This window comes from Cherax quadricarinatus, chromosome 48 (genome assembly GCF_038502225.1).
Source record: "Cherax quadricarinatus isolate ZL_2023a chromosome 48, ASM3850222v1, whole genome shotgun sequence".
Classification (NCBI taxonomy): Eukaryota; Metazoa; Arthropoda; class Malacostraca; order Decapoda; family Parastacidae; genus Cherax; species Cherax quadricarinatus.
This window is the reverse complement of record NC_091339.1, coordinates 21,715,077-21,736,700: the sequence shown is the minus strand read 5'-3', so window position 1 is coordinate 21,736,700 and position 21,624 is coordinate 21,715,077. Positions and strand designations below refer to the sequence as shown.

The following is a 21,624-nucleotide window of genomic DNA, read 5'->3' as shown; positions in this document are numbered from 1 at the left end:
TGTTCCTCATTCTATACAACTTATTTTTTCCCCGCATTTACCAAAGTTCACCAACGAAATTTATGATCTAAGTTACATCTCAGCTTAACCTTAAACCAATATATAAAACTCCTGCTATGAGAACCATCATAAGAATTATTAAACAAGGCACGTTCCCTTCAAGGGTAACTATCTACAGATCTGTAACTAGGACTTAAATGAAAACGTTCTCGCCTTGGCAAATTCCGAATATTCATTGTTTCCTAAATATATGAGAAACTACAACAATGAATCATATTAATAAAGACTACACAGCCCCAGGCACTGTTTACCTGGAGAGAGTTCCGGGGGTCAACGCCCCCGCGGCCCGGTCTGTGACCAGGCCTCCTTAGGTCAGTGTCCCAGGATGCGACCCACACCAGTCGACTAACACCCAGGTACCCATTTTACTGATGGGGAACATAGACAACAGGTGGAAAGAAACACGTCCAATGTTTCTACTCTGGCTGGGAATCGAACCCAGGCCCTCACCGTGTGAAGCGAGAGCGTTAACCACCAGGCCACCAGAGACTTATGCTGTGTTAACACTGTCCAAAGACAAAAATAATTTATATATCAAGACTTCTCAAATGTTTCGTAACGTCACTACAAATGTCCTCCTCTGATTGGCTGTTAAAACAATGTCAAGTACATTTGTAACAAGCACACGTCGGCGAAATTCATTTCACCTCCCTGTCCAGAATTACCTCAAAAATATATTTAGTAAAATATTTTGTGGTCAACCTCGAGTAAACGTGTTGAACTATGAGGTGTGAGCAAGGTCGCCTCACTACAGCATGTAATGAGGTGTGAGCAAGGTCGCCTCACTATAGCATGTTATGAGGTGTAAGGTCGCCTCACTACAGCATGTTATGAGGTGTGAGCAAGGTCGCCTCACTACAGCATGTTATGAGGTGTGTGAGCAAGGTCGCCTCACAACAGCATGTTATGAGGTGTGTGAGCAAGGTCGCCTCACTATAGCATGTTATGAGGTGTAAGGTCGCCTCACTACAGCATGTTATGAGGTGTGAGCAAGGTCGCCTCACTACAGCATGTTATGAGGTGTGTGAGCAAGATCGCCTCACTACAGCATGTTATGAGGTGTGAGTAAGGTCGCCTCACTACAGCATGTTATGAGGTGTAAGGTCGCCTCACTACAGCATGTTATGAGGTGTGAGTAAGGTCGCCTCACTACAGCATGTTATGAGGTGTAAGGTCGCCTCACTACAGCACGTTATGAGGTGTGAGCAAGGTCGCCTCACTACAGCATGTTATGAGGTGTGAGAAAGGCCCCTCACACCCACAGCATGTGGTCACGAGGTGTGTGAACAAGGCTGCCTCACTACAGCATGTGGTCATGTAGTGAGGCTGCCTCACTACAGCATGTTATGAGGTGTGAGAAAGGCCCCTCACACCCACAGCATGTGGTCACGAGGTGTGTGAACAAGGCTGCCTCACTACAGCATGTGGTCATGTAGTGAGGCTGCCTCACTACAGCATGTGGTCATGTAGTGAGGCTGCCTCACTACAGCATGTGGTCATGTAGTGAGGCTGCCTCACTACAGCATGTGGTCATGTAGTGAGGCTGCCTCACTACAGCATGTGGTTATGAAGTTTACCTCCTCAGAGAAAATATTAAAATTATAATAAACACACGAGTACTAAACATGTAAGAGTTATACAGCGGTGGAGATTAAAAGACAAGTTTTGATTCAAGGTAGGGGATGGAGTCCGTCTCTAAGATCTCCATCTGTAACTTTACATTATATCTTGCTTAAAAAATGTAACGAAATGTAATGCCAGTCAGGCATTACATTTCATTACAGAGGCAGGGCCAGGAGCCAAGACTCGACACAAACACAAATCGGCGGATACATCTCAACTGGTTCTAAACAGACATTTGTATTTACCCTGTTTTCATTTCTGAACCTTCTGATAAAGTAGTGTTGGATATATATGCTGTAATTTCATTTCAGGAGTAAATTTGCGTTTAACCCGAGATGGCGGCGTTTCTTTAGTGAACGTTAAGGTCATCTTTTATTTTAGTACAAAATGAGAGAGTTATAGTCATAGAAACGTGTCTCTCTCTCCTGAGAGTTTACTTCAATCCTTGTTCTACAGATGAAAGTATCCCTGACTGTTGATGGTAAAGGGACGTGCAACCTAAATACATTTAAATTGATGGTAAAGGCGACGTGCAGCCTAAATACATTTCGCCGCGAGATTTTCAATGACTAAGCTCCCTTGTCCAAGTAAAGCTTGCTCTGATATAAGTACTTTGTTCTACATTACTTCTGTACAACAAGTGAGAAGGCAAACCACGGTACTGGCGAGGATTGAATTCGCGGCGAGTCGTAATAAGAAACCAAATCACTTTGTTTAATACTGTAATTTAAATACATGTGAGCAAACACGTTTCAGTCTTGTGACTGAAACTTGTCTATAATAAAATATCCAGCGTTTTTTCAAGTATCTTTAGCTACAAATTACCGGTATCATATACCAGGTTTTCTCTATAGTTTGACATATTTATTGCTCTATACAGATGATGTAACAATAGAATTGGTTAATGACAATCACAACAGAGCACCTAGCAAAAAATCTCAAAACTGGTTTTAAGCACCTAGTAAAAAACTCTCTACTGGTTTTGGGTCACCTGCTCCGAGGAGGCATATGCCTTATCATGCAAGTGTAGTAGTGACTCCAGTCTTATAACCGGCTAGTAAATGTCTTAGGGCCACTATACTATTTGTGAAAAACTTTTTACTTCCTGTCGCCATGAACTATACGACGTCTTGATGCATCATATTTTACAATAATTCACGGATTTTCAAGCATGTTCCGCTGTTTATAAATTGTAATTATTTTGCTAGGATTTGTAGTTTCGCAGTTTGAGAAAAAGCCTTGGTGCCGGCGAGGAGTGCGGGCGTTCGCTTGCACCTCTTCTCTCACACACACGTACCATTACTGCCGATAAAACTTGGTAAGGCGAGATCATACAAGGGCGTTGAGACACAAGAATAAGCTGAAGGATGACCGCATACTTGATGGTGCTGAGGGCTCTGCCGGTAGCGTTGTTGCGGGTACTGCTGCTGCTGGTACTGAGGGAGGCTGGCGAACATAATTATGACGCTTCCTCCAGGCTTGGCAACCACTACGACTTTATTATCGGTAAGTCACCTGGGAGATTCATAAGAACATAAGAAAGGAGGAATACTGCAGTAGGCCTGTTGGCCCATTCAGGGCAGGTCTCTCTGAATATCTTAATTTCTTTCTAGTGATATATAAACATCATAAATCGATTGACTAGTAACTATGCAGCAAGCGTAGTCTTAGTATGAACAGAATCAACAGGAGAATAAGCATAGACAGTGACAAAGTTTCTAGAGGTATCTATTCTTATTGTCATGTTACCTATAGTCGCTTCCGGGGCTCTTAGCTTCGCGTCTGAAATGCAACTGACCAGGCATTTGAATGCAATGTGGCTCATTGTGGGGGTCACGCACATGCTTTCTACTAGCAGAAAATGATGGTTTGCCTAGCAATTGCCCTGTTCCTAAAGATTTATTTAACCGTTTGTTTAGACATTAAAATCCTGATGTCTTGTCTTCCCAATGCACGAGATGTAAGCTTGTTTTTTTCTCCCGTCCGTCGCCTGCGCAGTGGGAGGAGGATCGGCAGGATGCGCGCTGGCGGCAAGGCTGTCGGAAATCAAGGAGTGGAAGATACTCCTCCTGGAGGCCGGAGGTCCCCCACCTCCAGAGAGCCACGTTCCAGGGTTTCACCAGCTGCTGCTACTGGGCGATGCGGATTGGAACTACTACACCACTCCACAGAGGAACTCCTTCCAGGGTTTCGCCGATAAGGTAGTTAGTGGCGCATGTCACCTTAATTACTTTATAGACGCCTGCGTTAACTACGGACTCATGAGGCCCTTCACTAGCTACATAGGTGAACTTAACTAGCGACGCATGTACCCGACTGGAGTCCTTTGCAATTCCAAATCCACATTATTAAATTCATTTTGAAGCGCTAAACCCGTTGAAGTTATAGAGCACCTGGGAATGGGAGAAATCAAATTCGATCCACGAAAAAGATAGGTAGGTCCAATATCTTAGATCAAGAGCCTCTCTCCGGCATCAAGTTATTTACGTTGACGGGCACAAATCCAAGACTATACTGGCTTTAATCACAGAGATCTTGTGTACACTCTGTGGGTAAGTCGATCGAGTCATGGAAAAGTAATTGCAAACACGCCCATTCGATTCTCAGCACTTCTCACTCAAAAGCAATATAATTATTTTCTGTAACCATGCAAGATAGTTAAATACATATTTTTTCTAACTAGACTGGTGTCTGAACAGTAGTGTTATGAAGCTTGAAAATACTACAATTACCTACCCTAAAAAGAACGCAAATAAGTACACACAGTAAATGCCAAAGCAATATAACCCGCGCAAAAGAATGTTCAGCCATTGCCGAAAGAACATAGATTTGATTCCTACGCAGAGCGAAAAGTATGCGAAAGCATTATACCTGCTTTCTCAGTTCACCTAGCAGTAAATATGCACCTATGAATCAGATGACTGTTGCGAATCTGAGTTTTGAAATATCCTCTCCAACAGCGTAGCCCTTATCCACGAGGTCGCGTCATCGGGGGGTCATCAGTCATCAATTCCTTGTTTTACGTCCGAGGGAACAGGAGAGACTTCGATAACTGGGAGGCTATGGGTAACCCTGGCTGGGGATACAAGGACGTTTTCCCCTACTTCAAGAAGTTAGAAGACTACAGGGGCAGGGTCACCCAGAAGACGGGTAAGTACATATCAACAAAGTGCAAAACTAAGATACAAGTGGGTGGATTAGCTGGAAGGTGTACAGGTGAATGTGGGTCGACTGTATGTGAGAGTTGGTGAGTGATTGTGAACATGTATGACGGGTAGGTGGGTGAATGATGTTCAGGTGAGCGAGGGTTGGCGGTCTGAGGAAGTATAGTTGGATGGTGTGCAAGCAGCTCCAGCGGTGTATACAGCTAGCATTCTTGAATTACTTTTCAAACTGGATAAAAGAGATACCAAAACGATGGCAGACACAAATGAAGGTGTGGAATTCTAAACATTTCGCCTACACAGTGGGTTTTATAAAGTCAGCGTGACCGAAACGCCATCAATTAAAGACTACAGATAACTTCATTTCTCCCTCTTTACTATTACTACCTAGACACGCAAGCTAACAGTAATGCTAGTACTTTTAATACATTACTAAGAATGATAATTTAACAAATTTTGGTAATATATAAATTTCCGATGCGTTTAAACTGAAAATTTAGTTCCATAGAAAATTATACCTTCATAGCCTACGGAGTGGTTTTATGAGAAAACTAAAAACTCAAAACATAATTAACAAAAGAGCTAAAAGTTTTATATATAATCACTCAATTTGAAATTTCTTTATCAAATGGAATACTACAGCTCCTGGTGCGCAAAACTTCTACCAATATAAGTTTCATAACACTGCATATGACTCTTTTATACAGTTGTATTATAAATCTTTCTTGATACTAATTACTATTTTTCTGCGAGGCGTCATTTTTCTAGGCGAAAACAAAATTTATGTTCATAAATAACCCATAATTCGGATGTTCCCGTTTGTGATGGACCATTATGTCCTAAGTGAGCCATAAAACGGCATTGTGACTTTTATTCTTAATAAACATGTGTAATTTACCAGAGGTTAATTAAAAGCCTTTTTCCACAGCCTTTCTTCACGGGTATGGAGGACCGCTGACGGTGGAGAATAAGCCATGGAGAACCAAACTGCTAGGGGGTTTCCTAAGAGCCGGGAAACAGCTGGGGTATAAGATAGTGGATCCCAGCATCCCCGACCAGTTAGGTGAGTAGCCCATCCCTTCTCTTCCGTGTACTCACTCATTTGTGTTTGCACACGGATCGATTCACGGCTCCTGCCTGTGTGTGTGTGTGTGTGTGTGTGTGTGTGTGTGTGTGTGTGTGTGTGTGTCGAGGGGGGGAGGTTACTAGGTAATTGGCATAATATTCATGACAATCGCTAAATGCGTAAGGGGTATACAACGCCTGAAGAATGGTAAGTAATCAAATTTGAGCCAAGGAGGAAAGTAGTTCTAAGTGTCTGGAATCAAGAACCTCTCATAAGCATCAAGGCCCTTCATTTAAAGGAAAACAAGGGAAAATGACTAAGGGGTAGGTAGAGACTAGGTGCAGTGTAACTGCTGGCAAGAAAGCATAGGGACTACTATATCACTACTACTACATGTAATTTTCCAGGATTCTTTGAAGTAGATCTTACAACAAGAAACAGTCTTCGATGGTCCACGGCTGAAGCCTACATTAAGCCATCAGCCTACAGACCCAACCTAGACATCGTGCTCAACGCGCATGTAACTCAGGTGAGCTCATTACACATGTCACTTAAGTAAACTCATCGTCATGACCTGTGACGGCCTGTCACAGGTAATGCCCGTAATGTGTGCAAAACAAACGGGTTGGTTACCAGCTATGATGTCAGCATTTAAGAGGAGCGAGGCCTTATGACCCCTCGCTATGTCGATAAGTATTAAACCTTAAACTCTAATATGCTAATAAAATTCTGAGCATTTCATTTAAGCATACAAACATCACCAGCGCGATATACAGTTGCATTTTATAAGGCGGGGGTCACAAAATAAAGTTGATATATTGCCTGCACACAAAGGTCCACCGGCATGGCCTCGCGACGTGTTTCGTCGAGAATGTAAATGTATATGATATTAAATACGAATACAGCTAAACCTTTAATTTTATATACATACACTTACGCCACCTTCCTGGTCGTAAACCTGCTTTAGATATTCTTAAACCTGTAACTGGTGTAAATGTCAGAAGCACAACGTCTACACCATGCAACATTACTGAATATGTGATGAATGGTTTGAAAAACCATTCAACGAGTAACAGATGTAAGAATCAAAATAATTCCCTCATTAATGTCCAAGAAACGTAAAACAACATTGTTAATGACATTACCAAAAATTCTAGCCAAATACTCAAACCTTGCTTTATGTAGGTAAGTTTTAGTCAGTTTTCTTAACAAGCAGAGCAGTTCAGCTTTTTATTAATAATATTATGTTTCAACTTTTCATCGATGATTTCGCTAAAACGATCACTCTTATAAACAGTTCATTACTACTCCAATTTACTTAGACAACCGAACCTGTCCCTGGACCTATTATGTGTATCTATAATAAAATTCTCGAACTCTGTAGCAAAAGCTCCCTTAAAACTTTTATAAATAAAATTTAATTTTCTTTTAACAGTAACATGTAACTGTACAATCACTTTTATACAAAAAATATGTTGCTGGTCATTGGATAGAGCAAGGTACTCTGCTTCACTTTTCTATTTCTTGTTTTACTAATACTAATACTAACTGGTCGTTTATTTTCAGATACTGTTTAAAGAGTACAAGAGAGCAGTTGGCGTCCTCTTTCAACACGAGGGAAAGGTACACTAATTCGACTGTGCATGTTGTTGTTGGTTTACGGGTCAGGGGAGAAAAATCACTTGACATGGTTCTTGGTCATAGGATGACATGTTTGGCAATACTGGCACTGAGGCGGGGGCGCCTCAAATGGATGGTGGTGGTGGAGGTGGTGTCTCAGGGCACACGTGAAGGTGGGGTAGACGTTTCTTGGGGCCGGCCATGACAGCAGCCACAGCTGACATAACAGTACTTAATTAAGTGGTGGTTAGTGTTATTATGCATTAATGTTTTCATTCCCACTAAAATAGTATAAAGGGTGTGCACTATATTATAGTCTTAGGGAAATGATAGGAACTTAAGGCACTTGGGAAATAGGGGTTTTACAAGTGACTCGCGATATGACAATATTGTAAACTCGCCAAACGATGGATTCGAACTCATAGGAAGTCAATCCTGAAAAGGGCGAACCAGTGTGCTATTAGGCCGTCGTGGTATAATGGATAACGCACTGACCAGCTAGTTTTAGGCTTGGTTTGCCAAGGTTCGACCCCTCGGTTTGGAGTGGAGTGAAAATAGTCCGATATATATATATATATATATATATATATATATATATATATATATATATATATATATATATATATATATATATATATATATATATATATATATATTTCCAACAAGTCGGCCGTCTCCCACCGAGGCAGGGTGACCCAAAAAAGAAAGAAAATCCCCAAAAAGAAAATACTTTCATCATTCAACACTTTCACCACACTCGCACATGATCACTGTTTTTGCCGAGGTGCTCAGAATACAACAGTTTAGAAGCATATACGTATAAAGATACACAACATATCCCTCCAAACTGCCAATATCCCAAACCCCTCCTTTAAAGTGCAGGCATGGTACTTCCCATTTCCAGGACTCAAGTCCGACTATATGAATATATATATGTAATATATATATATATATATATATATATATATATATATATATATATATATATATATATATATATATATATTTTATATAAACATCTGGGCAGTTCCCCACCGAAGCAGGGTGACCCGAAAAAGAAGAAACACTTGCATTATCATTCACTCCATTACTGTGTTGTCAGAGGCGTGCCTACACTACAACATATCAACACCCCACCTTCCGTCTGCAAGCAATGTATTTTGTATATCCAGGACAAGTCCAACTAACCGGCTTCCCTGAATTCCTTCCTGGGTTTTATAACTTGACAGCACGTCAAGTCATAGAAACCATTTGTTGCCACTTGCACACCTCTAACACATGTAACACGCTCACGCACGCTGGAAGTCCAAGCCCCTCGCCCACAAAACCTCCTTTACCCCCTCCCTCCAACCTTTCCTAGGATGACCCCCTACCCCGCCTTCTTGCCACTACAGATTTATACGTCCTCCAAGTCCTATTTTGTTCTATCCTCTCTAAATGTCCGAACCAACTGAACAATCCTTCCTCGGCTCTCTGGATAATACTTTTAGAAACCCCTGCACCTCCTAATCTCCAAGCTATGGATTCTCTGCATTATATTCACACCGCACATTGCCCTCAGACACATCTCCACTGCCTTCAGTGTTCTCCTTGTTGCAACATTCACCACCCATGCTTCACACCCATATGAGAGCGTTGGTACCACTATACTTTCATACATTCTCTCTTTGCTTCCATGGATAACATTCTTTGTCTCCACATATTCCTTAGGGCACCACTCACCTTTCCCCATCATTTCTCTGATTCACCTCGTATTTCATAGACCCATCTGCTGACTAGTCCACTCCCAAATATCTAAATACATTCACTTCATACTCCCGCCCTAAAATGTGATATCCAATCTTTCATAACCTAATTTTTATCATCACCTTTATATTTGCCTTCAATTTCCTTCTTTTGCATACCTTTCCAAACTCATCCACCAACCTCTGCAACTTCTTTAAAGAATGTCCCAAAAGCAGTGTCATCAGCATAAAGCATCTGTGCTAACTAACTTTGTGTTAGATCTTTATCTCTTAATCCTGCATCTCTTCCCAACACCCAAGCAAGGAAGGTTAATTTTAAGACGATAATTCGCGTCCAAAACATGTGTAATCTCCATAATAAGCTAAATAAGTTGAGTTACTCTGGGTAATCAGCTCACTGAAGGACAGGTCACACCTTGCGTACACAGTTAACTTGTTCTTTGTTTATTCCATATGAAAATCCCGCCCCCTTTCCCAAACACACATTCTCAGCACACTTATGTGATACCTCATCTCCCTCCCTCTGCCCACAGCTGAAATCAGCTTACGCCAGTAGGGAGGTGTTACTGTCTGCTGGGGCCATCGGTTCACCCCATACACTGATGTTGTCAGGAGTAGGACCTGCCGAGCATCTTTACCAACACGGTGTATGTACCAACATTGTGTGTTATGTTCTCACCGTCTAAACTTGATCTTGACTGCCTTTGATTTAGAACTTTTAACGAAAAAGAGTAAATATTGTGTTGTATTTCATTGGTGTATACTAGTTCTTAATAATGATACAATGCATGCTGACGCTTTTATTTCTGTGTTAACATTGTACATATATTTTCTGTAATGTTGAGAGTATTGCATTTTTTCCGCCCTGTATGAACCTTACAGTGTGACCCTCATGTTTCTGCTACCACGTAGTGTCCACTTTGCCAAGAGCCACCACTCCCACCAACTTACGCTACAGTGTGTTTTAAGTACCCTTCACCTCTTGCCTTACAACCTTTGCAGCTGCTCTTCCCCAAAAAAAAAAAATGTAATAAGCTTTCCCTGGGCAGATCCCCGTGTTGGCGGATGTTCCCGGGGTGGGGAAGAACCTCAACGACCACCCATACCTCGCCGGACTCTCCTGGACCGTCAAGAATGGATCCACTTACCAAATACTGGATACTACCAGCCCCTTCGTCCTCCAGCAGTTCATCCACAATAGAGACGGTGGGTTAAGCTCTGATTATACACACACAAACCAGTGAAGAGGCGGGTCCAGGAGCTATGACTCGACCCCTGCAACCGCAACCACAATTAGGCGAATACAACATTGATTCAGGCTTCTAAAAGCACTTCGTAGGTTTACTAGACATGTACTTCCAATGCGAGGCTGTTAATATTTTCTCCAAGGCAAGATGGGCGATGTGATGTTCACCACTAAGTATTTTTCTTATCTGTTATTTACAGTTGCTTTTTTACCAGCCTATATTACACCACAAGTCTTCTCGCATCTTCTGCAATTTGGGGTTGATTTTGTTCATGCATTTTGATGACATGCTTGCAACCTATATAGTCTCCTCCTCCTCTGATCGAATTCTTCTCATTAGCCTTAAGTCATCCGCAAATAGTGATATGTCATTTCCCTCTCGTAAGTCGTTTACACATATCATGAATATTACGAATCTCAAGATTGAACCTTGGAAAACCTCGCTCGTCACAGCTGCCTAACCCGAATCTTCCATTACTTGACTTCCGTAACTCGATATTTATCTTCACCCAATGAAGCACTTTTACTCCAACGTGTTCCTCTGGTCTGTAGATCAAGGTTTGCTGAGGTACGGTATCTGTGATATATGTTAATGGTTTTGGAGATCTCGGACAATACTCAGGTGAGGGAGGAAATATTTCAAGAATAAGTTACACAAGAAAGTAAAGATAGATGTATACTGGAAATATAAGTTAGCGAGAATAACCTGCCATTTTTAAGTGCTACAAAAAAAAAATCCCCACAGTGCATTTAACAAGCACCTGTGTCCTATTCCTTGAATGGTCGCTGTTTACTAACTTACTACCAGCCGTGTCGAAGACTTTCCCCACTATCCAGAAAATTGTAACCAATCGACCCTCCAGTTTCTTCCTTAATATCGGTGATTCCCGTTTAAAACTGCGAAGTTCGTGAGACAACTTAAACATGCATGTGTATTTTTTGAGTATAAACATGATTACCCGTTTTCAGCAACCCGAGCTTCTAGAACCATGATCGTGGTTTACTGTCCACATACTGTTTAAGATTTGTCGTTACAGCATTTACCACCCCTTGTATACCCCTCTCATTGTTCTACCACTATGAAGAACTTTCTAGTAGCCTATCGGCATTTTTTTTTACTATAAAATCAGTTATTCGTTTAAGCGTTTTCCGCCTTTCGCACTATTTCATGTTTTGAAAGTCATTTTGTAACTTGTCCTTGAACATTTATATCATGTCAAAATGTTTTTGTGCGGATACTACACCATTATTGAACATTCCGGTTTTTAACTTATCATTTATGGGTGAACGTTGTCACCCCCTGTCCATATACGTTACAGCTATTTTTAAAGATTGCGCGAGTAGACACCTTTGACCGATTTCCTGGCCTGGAGTCAGGCTTCCTTGATTGCCTGCTACAGTTAGCGGCCTGCTGAAACACACAACCATCACAGCCTGGTTAATCAGGCACTGTACAAAGATCTGAGTAGCAGCAGCTCAAGATTTGCCTTTTATTAATAGAATCTATAAGAGTACTGTACGATTTAATGCATATAATTCGTTGTCAATATTTCATGAAAGATAATTAAGATACCCTCCCCTCCCTCTCTAGCATTGAATATTTTAACAATCGACATTCTTCGTCTTTTCTTTCATCGTTTACTACCATTTAAACCTATCGCATGACAACTATACTTAATTTCAACATCCATTTGTCACTTCTTAGATTTATTAAAGTCTATCTGTAGGGATTGACAGTAATTTTCGTGGTATATTTTGCATGCCACGGACATACTTTTTTTTTTTTTAAAGTTCCACTAAAGAGATGAAACAACCATAGAAAGCACACTGTAATCTAACCTAAAATAACCTAACTCAGTCAGCGATAAATACGGGAATGCGCACCTTAGTTACACTACTGGATCACTATGACATGGCCTTGGATGCACTGGAAGAAAATCAGAATGCAGATGTAATATACACAGACTTTGCAAAAGCATTTGACAAATGCGATCATGGCGTAATAGCCCATAAAATACGTGCAAAAGGAATAACTGGGAAAGTGGGGAGATGGATCTTCAACTTCCTAACGAATCGAACACAAAGAGTAGTGGTCAACAGAGTTAAATCGGAGGCTGCCATAGTGAAGAGCTCTGTTCCACAAGGCACAGTACTCGCCCCCATCTTATTCCTTATCCTCATATCAGACATAAACAGAGATATACACCACAGCACCGTATCATCCTTTGCGGATGATACTAGGATCTGCATGAGGCTGTCATCTGCTGAGGGCGCGGTTAACCTCCAAGAAGATATAAACAAAGTTTTCCAGTGGGCAACGGTAAACAATATGATGTTCAATGAGGACAAATTCCAACTACTCCGTTATGGAAAACTGGAGGAGATAATAACTAGAACAGAGTATACTACTGACTCCGGCCATACAATAGAGCGGAAAAATAATGTAAGGGACCTGGGAGTAGTAATGTCTGAGGATCTCACTTTCAAGGATCACAACAGTGCCACGATCGCACGTGCAAAGAAAATGATAGGATGGATAATGAGAACTTTCAAAACGAGAGATGCCAAGCCCATGATGATCCTTTTCAAATCACTTGTTCTCTCTAGGCTGGAATACTGCTGTACATTAACATCTCCATACAAAGCAGGTTAAATCGCAGATCTAGAGAGTGTACAGAGATCCTTTACTGCACGTATAAGTTCTGTCAAGCACCTTAACTACTGGGAACGCTTGGAAGCACTTGACTTGTACTCGTTGGAACGCAGGAGGGAGAGATATATCATAATCTACACTTGGAAAATCTTGGAAGGAATGGTCCCAAATCTGCACACAGAAATCACTCCCTACGAAAGTAAAAGACTGGGCAGGCGATGCAAAATGCCGCCAATAAAAAGTAGGGGCGCCATTGGTACACTAAGAGAAAACACCATAAGTGTCCGGGGCCCAAAACTGTTCAACAGCCTCCCATCAAGCATTAGGGGAATTGCCAATAAACCCCTGGCTGCCTTCAAGAGAGCTGGACAGATACCTAAAGTCGGTGCCGGATCAGCCGGGCTGTGGCTCGTACGTCGGACTGCGTGCGGCCAGCAGTAACAGCCTAGTTGATCAGGCCCTGATCCATCGGGAGGCCTGGTCATGGACCGAGCCGCGGGGGTGTTGATCCCCGGAATAACCTCCAGGTAACCAGGTAACCACTGCTGCGATTAGCCTGGCACCTAACACGACTCGATCGCTAGCGCACTCAAGCTCACACAGTGAGGTCCGGAGTTCGAATACCCGGTACGGCTGGATAACATTACGACAAGTTTCCTCCATATTACGACGAGTTTCCTCCATAAGACACCTGCTGTCCATGTTCATTCATCAGTATAAAATAGGTACCTGGGTATCAGTCGACTGGTGTGGGTCGCATCCTGGGACAAAATTGACTTAATTTGCCCGAAATACGCTGCATAACAAGCGGCTTTCTATATAGTAGTATGTCATTGATGTCAGCTAGGCCTGTATACCTTGTACTTGTAGAAATAAAGATATTATTATTATTATAACTAACTGCTGATTGGCTCTGAGGAGTCGCTCATGCCAAAATGCATTATTTTTGATAATGTCACCCAAAATAAAATTTGCACAATAAATGTTGCTATGGTATAGGTAACATGCTTGCATTGTACATAATATGAGAGAGATCTGACTAGGGTCAAAACGTCGTAATGACCGAGTATACAGGTTCATACAGAGTTCATGTTTATTTTTACACAGGTGAATCTAAGTACACAGAAATACAATAATTTGAACACGAGTGAGCAGAGTACATCCGGTTGAACACGCGAGTCAATGTATGTGTGGGTCAGTATGTACGTGTAGGGTAGAGAATGAGGGGGAAAGGGAGGTGAAGAGAAAGGCAGAGACATGGAAGAGAGAGGAGAGGGAAGGAGCAAAAAAAAGTGAGGAAGGCAGGGTAGAAAAGGGAGGGGGAAATGTACGAGGGGAGAGAGTGGGAAGTGAGGAAGGGTGGGAGTGGGACAGAGAGGGGCAGAAAAAGGAGTTAAAAGGAAGGAGAACGGATAGAGAGGGTAGTAATAAGGGAATGAATGCGGGGAACGGGAGAGAGGACGGGAAGGAAAGGAATGCGGGGAAAGGGAAAGAGGAGGGGTAGAGCTAGGGATAAGGTGGAACGGAGGGGGAACGGAGGGAGAGGGAGGAGGGGGAGGAAGAGCTAGGGATAAAGGGAGAGGGAGAGTGAAGGGAAGTAAGCAGAGATGAGAGGGGTAGGGGGGGGGTGATGAGAGGATAGCGTGATACTAGACTCGCACTTGGTCAGTCCGCTGGCGGAACAGCTGGTTGGGGCACACTGGTCTGAAAGTGAAAGCCGCAGTGAACGTTCAGGTCAGAGGCGCCTCACAAGGCTTGGCTATCGGGAAGTGTAGCCAAGTCAGAGATCATTGCCGGGAGAGATAGAACGGATGAGAGGTAGAGTGAAAGAAGGGGCGACTGCAGGCGTGACGGAGACACGATGTGAAGGTAAGAACGAATGAGAGCAAAAGTGAAGGAGGGAAATGGTGAAAGCAGGATTTTGTAAAATAAATACTGGTTCGTAAAGACTAAGGTTCAAGTGGCCATCGTGGATGCACTTTCAATATAAACGTATTTATCTTGTACCAAAACCACTGGCAAATAAAACAACGCATTAATAATGTTTGACAAATAAACACGTGAAAGTTTTTATGTACCATTGTCAAACAAACGGCCAACTGTGCCTGCCAACCTAAAAATTTACTCATTTTTTTTAGCCTACTAAAAAAGTTATCATAATGAATTCACATAGAATATTTTTAGTGAGAAACGTAGGGAAGACTATTCATCTCGGGTAAATATAATTAAGAACTTTATTTTGCTGAAAAGAACATAGAAATCCTAGAGCATTTTACAGATATATAATAAACGAGATTTATGTTACTTGGAAAACAACAGACAATATTCATGGACAAATGCTAAACCCGTATCTATGGAATATAAAATAATCAGGTATAATCCAAGAAAAGAGCGGGTAGCTTCAATGCCTTAAATCAAGATCCCTTCACCAGCATCAAGGCAACTCCCATCAAGGTAACACAATTCTAACTTATTATATATGATGAAGCAGATATGGCAACGACTTGGGCTTTGTTTTCCCCATCTGTACTTCCTGTAGGAAAGGTGAAATATTTTTGTATCAATACCGCGTATCAGGCCAACAGTAACGTTAAACTTGATTCCCTGACATTTGTGATCAGGACATACAGCACTAAATAATACATGACAATCTAAAGAATAAATCTTCAAGGAACTTTTTTTTTAGAAAAGCTGAAGAAGCAACTCTTATGACACCCACTCATGAATTATTATTATAATCGAAACTAAACCCGTTCAGAGGAACTGATGAAGATTCTTGCATAGCGAAGACAATTTATTTTATGCTGGCATTTAAAATTACCAAAGCCTGACACTCTTATTGCAGAAAAACTAAACGTTGTCCACTCAAACTTGATACAACAGTCTGTTGGTTTTAAAACTGCAATTTTAAAAATCAAACGAAATGAGTTACTTTTTCTTTAAAAGTATTAAAATGCAGAATAGTTTAAAAAAAAGTAATACGGATACACATTTAGAATTAGTGGTGGTACTAGTAGTAGTAGTACTAGTAGTAGTAACATTTACTACTGACTGCTCTCACAACCATAAAATAAAACGAACACAATCAAAACAAGGATAAGGCCAACAATAAAAGCAATGAACATAAAACTCTGTGAAAGGAGGAATAAAATCAGGATTGAGGACAAACAATAAGGCAGGAAAAGTCAGTCTAATGAAGGACGATGCTAAGGAAGAGAAATAAAGAAAAAGAATCAGAAAACGAATAACAGCAAGAATGTGACAGAAGTGTATGGTGGGTGGGAAAGAATGAGGGGAAGGAGAGTAAAGGAAATGGGAGAGTAAACCGAAAGAAGAATAAGGGAAGGCGAGAATAAAAGGAGGGGAGAATAAGGAAAAAGTGGAAAGGATGACGAGAGGCTAGACTAGGAGGAAGTGAAAAGAAAACGAGGCCGATATTGAAATCGAGAGCAAAGAAAAACGAAGGTGCGAGAAAGTGAGTGGGAACGATAGCTTTTTTTAACCTTATTACATAAGCCACAATGTGCAGGTACCTTTTATCCAGCTCTTGAATACACAGTTTTCCTACACATTTGCCTAACAAATTTTTCCCTAGATGCGACACATTCCTCACACTTAACACATTGGTTCCTAGGTTAACAGTAACAGCCTGCTCATTCATATCACCGTGCCTGTGAGTCGAACCCGGAACTCCGCAAGTGAGAGTCGAATTCTCTCACCAGTGAACTACGCAACATCTTTTACCCGACACATGAATACTGCGAGAGCTTCGACGGGTGAGAGCGGAGCGGGGCGGGGCGGGGCAGGGCGTCTGTTGTTAAGTGGTCAGGCGAGGGCTTGTGACCCAGTTTACATAATGAGTAGCCATTGTACAGTGGACTGAACCTGAGATAACCAGGACACGCTTAGTTCACTCTACTTCTGCTAGTAATGCTACGACTGCTGATACTGACGCTAACTTTACTGTTATTTTTACTAATGCTATTGTAACTAAGTGAATTACTAGTGATTTTATATTTAATAGCACTAACCTCCTCTAGCACAAACACGAACATCGTCTTTTATTATTACTGCAATCAAAACTAAGCGCTAAACCCACAACGGTCATACAGTGCTGCAGGGCCGGATGTGCTGAAGATGAAATATGTGACGATCCGAGACCAGCGAGGTTTAGGAGCATGTAAGAGGCTGAGTCAGTAAGGGTGGTGGCAAGCGCTAAAGGGGAAAATATAATGAAAGTTGGTGTAATTAAGCTGTCACCGACATAAAAGTCAGAGGGAGTCTTAGTCAAAGGGGAGATGGAGAGGATAAGTCCAGTTCCTCGGATCAAGAGCCCCATGGCGGCACCGCAGAGGGGACACCTCACCAAACTTCACTGCAAATTTATCTTAGCTCCCCTGTTATTTAATTTTTTCTATTATATTACAAGGAAAGCGACGAACCCAAATGAGTTATAAAGTGCCTGGGTAATGGGATACATCACACTTGATCCATGGGAGGGAAGCATTGCTAAAAATTTAGGATTTACTTGCTTTTTACCTCCATGAGCATAATTATTATACTGATGGGGAAGCTGCAAGCAGAGTTTGGAGAATGGAATAAAAATTTTGATCCGAGTAAGAGGAATGTAGCTATAATGTCTTGGATCAAGAGCCCCTCCAGCATCAAAGCACCTCTTGATAGGCTCCAAGTGCAAAAACAGTAGGTGTCGCTGTTATTGCCACAATTCACTTTTTAACAGGAAGACCCACACGTCTCAAGGTCTTCACGATAACCCACATTCATCTTCTCACTCACTCGCAATACATGCAGCGAGATTTCACACAAACAAGGAAGCAATGAATGCAATTATTGAGTTCTGTGGAACACTTCTCCCGCCTGTATATCGCCGGACGTGCACGTTATGTATCACTGGGTCACGAACTTCATCTTCCTAACGTTTTAACAGTCAATCGATTTTGTGTACGACTCCAGCTGATGCCCCAAGAACAGACGAGTTCGAACCCCTGGCAAGCTAGTCCTAAAACTGGCAAGCCATTGCGCAAAAAGCATTTCAAATCTACATTCAGAATATTATACAATTAACTACACTGTGAAAAAATTCTCTGAATATTGTTTAATCGCGCATATTTTCCACCTAGATGTTTTCATACTTTAATATTACATTAATTTAAAGATCTTAACCCGTAAATATCACTCATTTCAAAATTTAATAGAGCATACTAATGTTTCACTCCAGACCACATCGGGCACAGAGAAGGTAATCGTTCTCAATGGTAAACATGAAAGAATTAGACTCGTTCTCAGCGAGGTGGTTTCCTCTTAGTAGCAGTGTAAAAATCACTCTGGTCATTGAAAATTCATTGTAATGTTATTGTAAAGCCACTGTAAAGTTAGTTGAATGTTATTGTAAAGCCAGTGTCGTCATTATGCCATTGTAAAATATATTGTGTTGCTCTGATAAGTCAAACCTGATTTCCTAACATTCCCCAGGCGTTTTAGACTCCCAAGGATTTAGCGCTTCCCTATATAATAATGGTGTCAATAATGACGCAGCCAAGAAAAAAGCAGGTTGCATTATTACTGCATTAATGGAAAAGCGATAAATCCTTATAGATCACGCAGCACCTGGGGAATGGAAAGTAATCAAGCTTAAATCAAGAGATCTTTATCAACATCATGGTACCTCTCTCGAAGGGTAGAAGCGAAAAGGGAATAATTGCATGGCAGAGAAAGGTGGAAGAGGTGGAAGGAGTTTAAGGAATGGGAGACTGGGGAAGAGTAAGGGAAGGAGAGAGGATGTTGGATGGGGAAGCAGAACTAAAGGAGGTCGAGGTGTGTTTACAGGAGGAAAAAAAACTCAGTGACTTGATGGTGTGCCCCCCCCCCTTCCCTTAAATGTCGTTTCTTCTCTATTGATAAACGGCTCACTGGTGGAAAAAAAGACAAAAAGGAGATATCATTAAAAAGTTTCATAAGCTTTGTAACAAAAAATTCCCTTTCTGCTAACAGTGTCTTTTTTTCCCCATTTCTGCTAACTGTCTCTTTCCCCATTTGCCGGCTCACAACCGAATGTCTTACATTACTGTATTTGGCCTCTCAAATGCCCAAAAAACAAAAATCAGGTAATTTGCCAAGTCACGGAGTTTTATTTTTCATAAAAAAAAAAATAAGAAATTCGACACTAGCTCTTCAGTCGCCCTAATGTGCTTCTCACTTGTGTGCTGTTTACCCACCTTGACCCAGTGCTGGGAAAGTCATTTAAATATTGTAACCAATGGGAAGCGCTAAATTTAGCGCCTGGAGAATGGGAGGCAATCAGGTTCGATCTAAGGAAAGGGAAGGATAGGCGAGGGGCTCTTGCTTGGATCAAGCAAGAACCCCTCACCAGAATCAGGCGTCTCGAGGGGACAGAATAAGATGACAGGTGGGCTGGTGGACACATACAAGGAACAGGTGGGAAAACACAGGGGGACAAATGAGCTGATGGACAAACAGGTGGGCTCGTAGACAAACACAGGGGACAGGTAGACTCGTGGACACGGGGGACAGATAGGCTAATAGTCAGAGAGGCTCCAAGTTAACATATATAACTTGTGTTTAAGTTTTGGCATTCCCTAGCATGTAAAGGCAAGTGACAGCAATGGTTCAACAGACAACTCACAGCGTCCGGTAAAATACAAGCGGCTATAACTAGACAAGCCTACATTAATCAGTAGTTACATCTCTTCCCTAAATCTATTTCGGTGTACAAGTCGGCTAGTTTCAACAGCACATACATTAAACTGCTACGTACAAGGCATAAAAACATCCATATACAAACATGATATAATTAAGATAAACACAAAATACAGATAAAAAAAAAACTGACAAGTCACAGCTTCACAAAAGATAAAGAAATTATTTTTATAGGGACACGCGAAACCAGTACAGGTCATACACAGAGCAAGGGGAGTGGGAGGGAATCACGTTTAATCTAAGGAAGCGGAGAGTAGATCCAATTCTGTGAATCAAGAGACCTTCACATCATCCCCTGTGAAGGGAGAGACAAAAGACACACCGACAAGGCAGACACGAGACACCCTGAAGACAAACACAGACAAAGAGCACACCTTTCCAATGGAGGATCAGTTCACCACCTTGAATCAAGGTCAAATTATTTGTTTTCTCAATTATTCTCTCGTTAAAATTAAACAAAGCCCAAAAGTTGGTTATACTTCTGAGGAAAAGTAAACTCAAGATAGGTAAACATGCAGTTACATTTAGCTGAAAATATTAAGTGAACTTTTCAGTTAAACCAACATTCCCAAAGACAAGGCACACACAGATAATTTAAGCCTAGTATGTATTTATAACAATTTTTTTTTTTTTTTTGGTTATACACAGGGCCCCTGACACTAGCTGTGTCCAATGAAGCCTACGCGTGGCCGGTGACGGGGCCTGGAGACCCGTACTGGCCTGAGGTGCAGATAGCCTTCACCCCCTTCACTGTCGGCAATGACTTCGGCCTCGTTACCTCCCACGTCCTCGGTATCAGAAGAGATGTACGTTTCCTTCTTTTCGTCACGCATTTCATGTTTTTCATTTTCTCCTAGTCCTTCCGTTTCCTTTAAAGATTCTGGCACTGACGCGATCCAGATTTATGTTTTTCATATTTTGTTGACAAACTAGTTGATCTTTCTCAAGCTTTTGTCTATATTGTTACACGAATACCTTTTTTATAAAAACGTCGGTGGGGGTACCAAGAGGAGCTGAAACCCGCTATAATCTCCAACAGCTCTCCAAATAAAAATAACACTCTAGACCCCCCCCCCTACATAAAAAAAAGTCTAGAGTCGCCTCTACTTAAAGCAAAGAAATGGAGTTAATCTTTTATAACTAATGACCTGCAAATGAATAGAAGGTTCGACTTCACTATCAACAAAAAATATGGCTTCAAAATTCTCCAATGTCTGAAAATTATTAAAATCTTAATACATCCGAGCAATTAAAATGTTATTTTTCATTCCTTGTGCTCATTTCATTAACATCAATTTCCTCCATTCGTCCCCTTCCCACAGTAAATATAAATTGACTATCCATTATTTTTTTACCTACTGTAAATCATAAGTTGTTTTTTTTAACTATCCATAATCTTCCTAGCCAGCAAACTTAATCTATTTTATGCTCATTTCTTTATGGTTCCTGTCCAGCTTTACCAAAAGTACTACCATGGTCTGGGTGGTCGGGAGGGCTTCTCCATTGGTCCTTTCCTGTCGAGACCCAAGAGTAAAGGCACCGTCACCCTGAATTCTGCTAACCCGATGGACGCCCCACTCATCGATACTAACTACTTCGAACATCCCGAAGACATTGCAGCGTTTATCAGAGGTCAGTTGTGTGAGATGCTTAAAGGAAAATGGTAACGTTCATTCAGGGAGATAATGGTAAGGAGAAAGATCACTGGG

At 41.5% G+C, this 21,624-nt stretch overlaps 1 protein-coding gene and 1 long non-coding RNA gene across 4 annotated transcripts in view; one reads left to right on the top strand and one right to left on the bottom strand.

Annotated features, from left to right (window-relative positions):
* Nucleotides 1-21,624, bottom strand: part of LOC138854076 (uncharacterized) — a 192,026-nt gene that overhangs the window by 127,860 nt on the left and 42,542 nt on the right. The window lies entirely within an intron of this gene.
* Nucleotides 1-21,624, top strand: part of LOC128696041 (glucose dehydrogenase [FAD, quinone]-like) — a 34,547-nt gene that overhangs the window by 5,572 nt on the left and 7,351 nt on the right. The window contains exons 2-11 of one of the 2 annotated variants that reach the window (XM_070094963.1): nt 2,909-3,189; nt 3,682-3,884; nt 4,644-4,833; nt 5,776-5,910; nt 6,321-6,442; nt 7,480-7,536; nt 9,812-9,925; nt 10,328-10,484; nt 20,564-20,721; nt 21,370-21,547. In XM_070094963.1, the coding sequence (XP_069951064.1) occupies nt 3,051-3,189; nt 3,682-3,884; nt 4,644-4,833; nt 5,776-5,910; nt 6,321-6,442; nt 7,480-7,536; nt 9,812-9,925; nt 10,328-10,484; nt 20,564-20,721; nt 21,370-21,547 (1,453 nt within the window). In that variant the 5' untranslated portion in view covers nt 2,909-3,050. Of the gene's footprint in view, nt 1-2,891; nt 3,190-3,681; nt 3,885-4,643; nt 4,834-5,775; nt 5,911-6,320; nt 6,443-7,479; nt 7,537-9,811; nt 9,926-10,327; nt 10,485-20,563; nt 20,722-21,369; nt 21,548-21,624 lie in introns of both variants that reach the window. The other variant, XM_070094962.1, reaches the window with a different exon arrangement.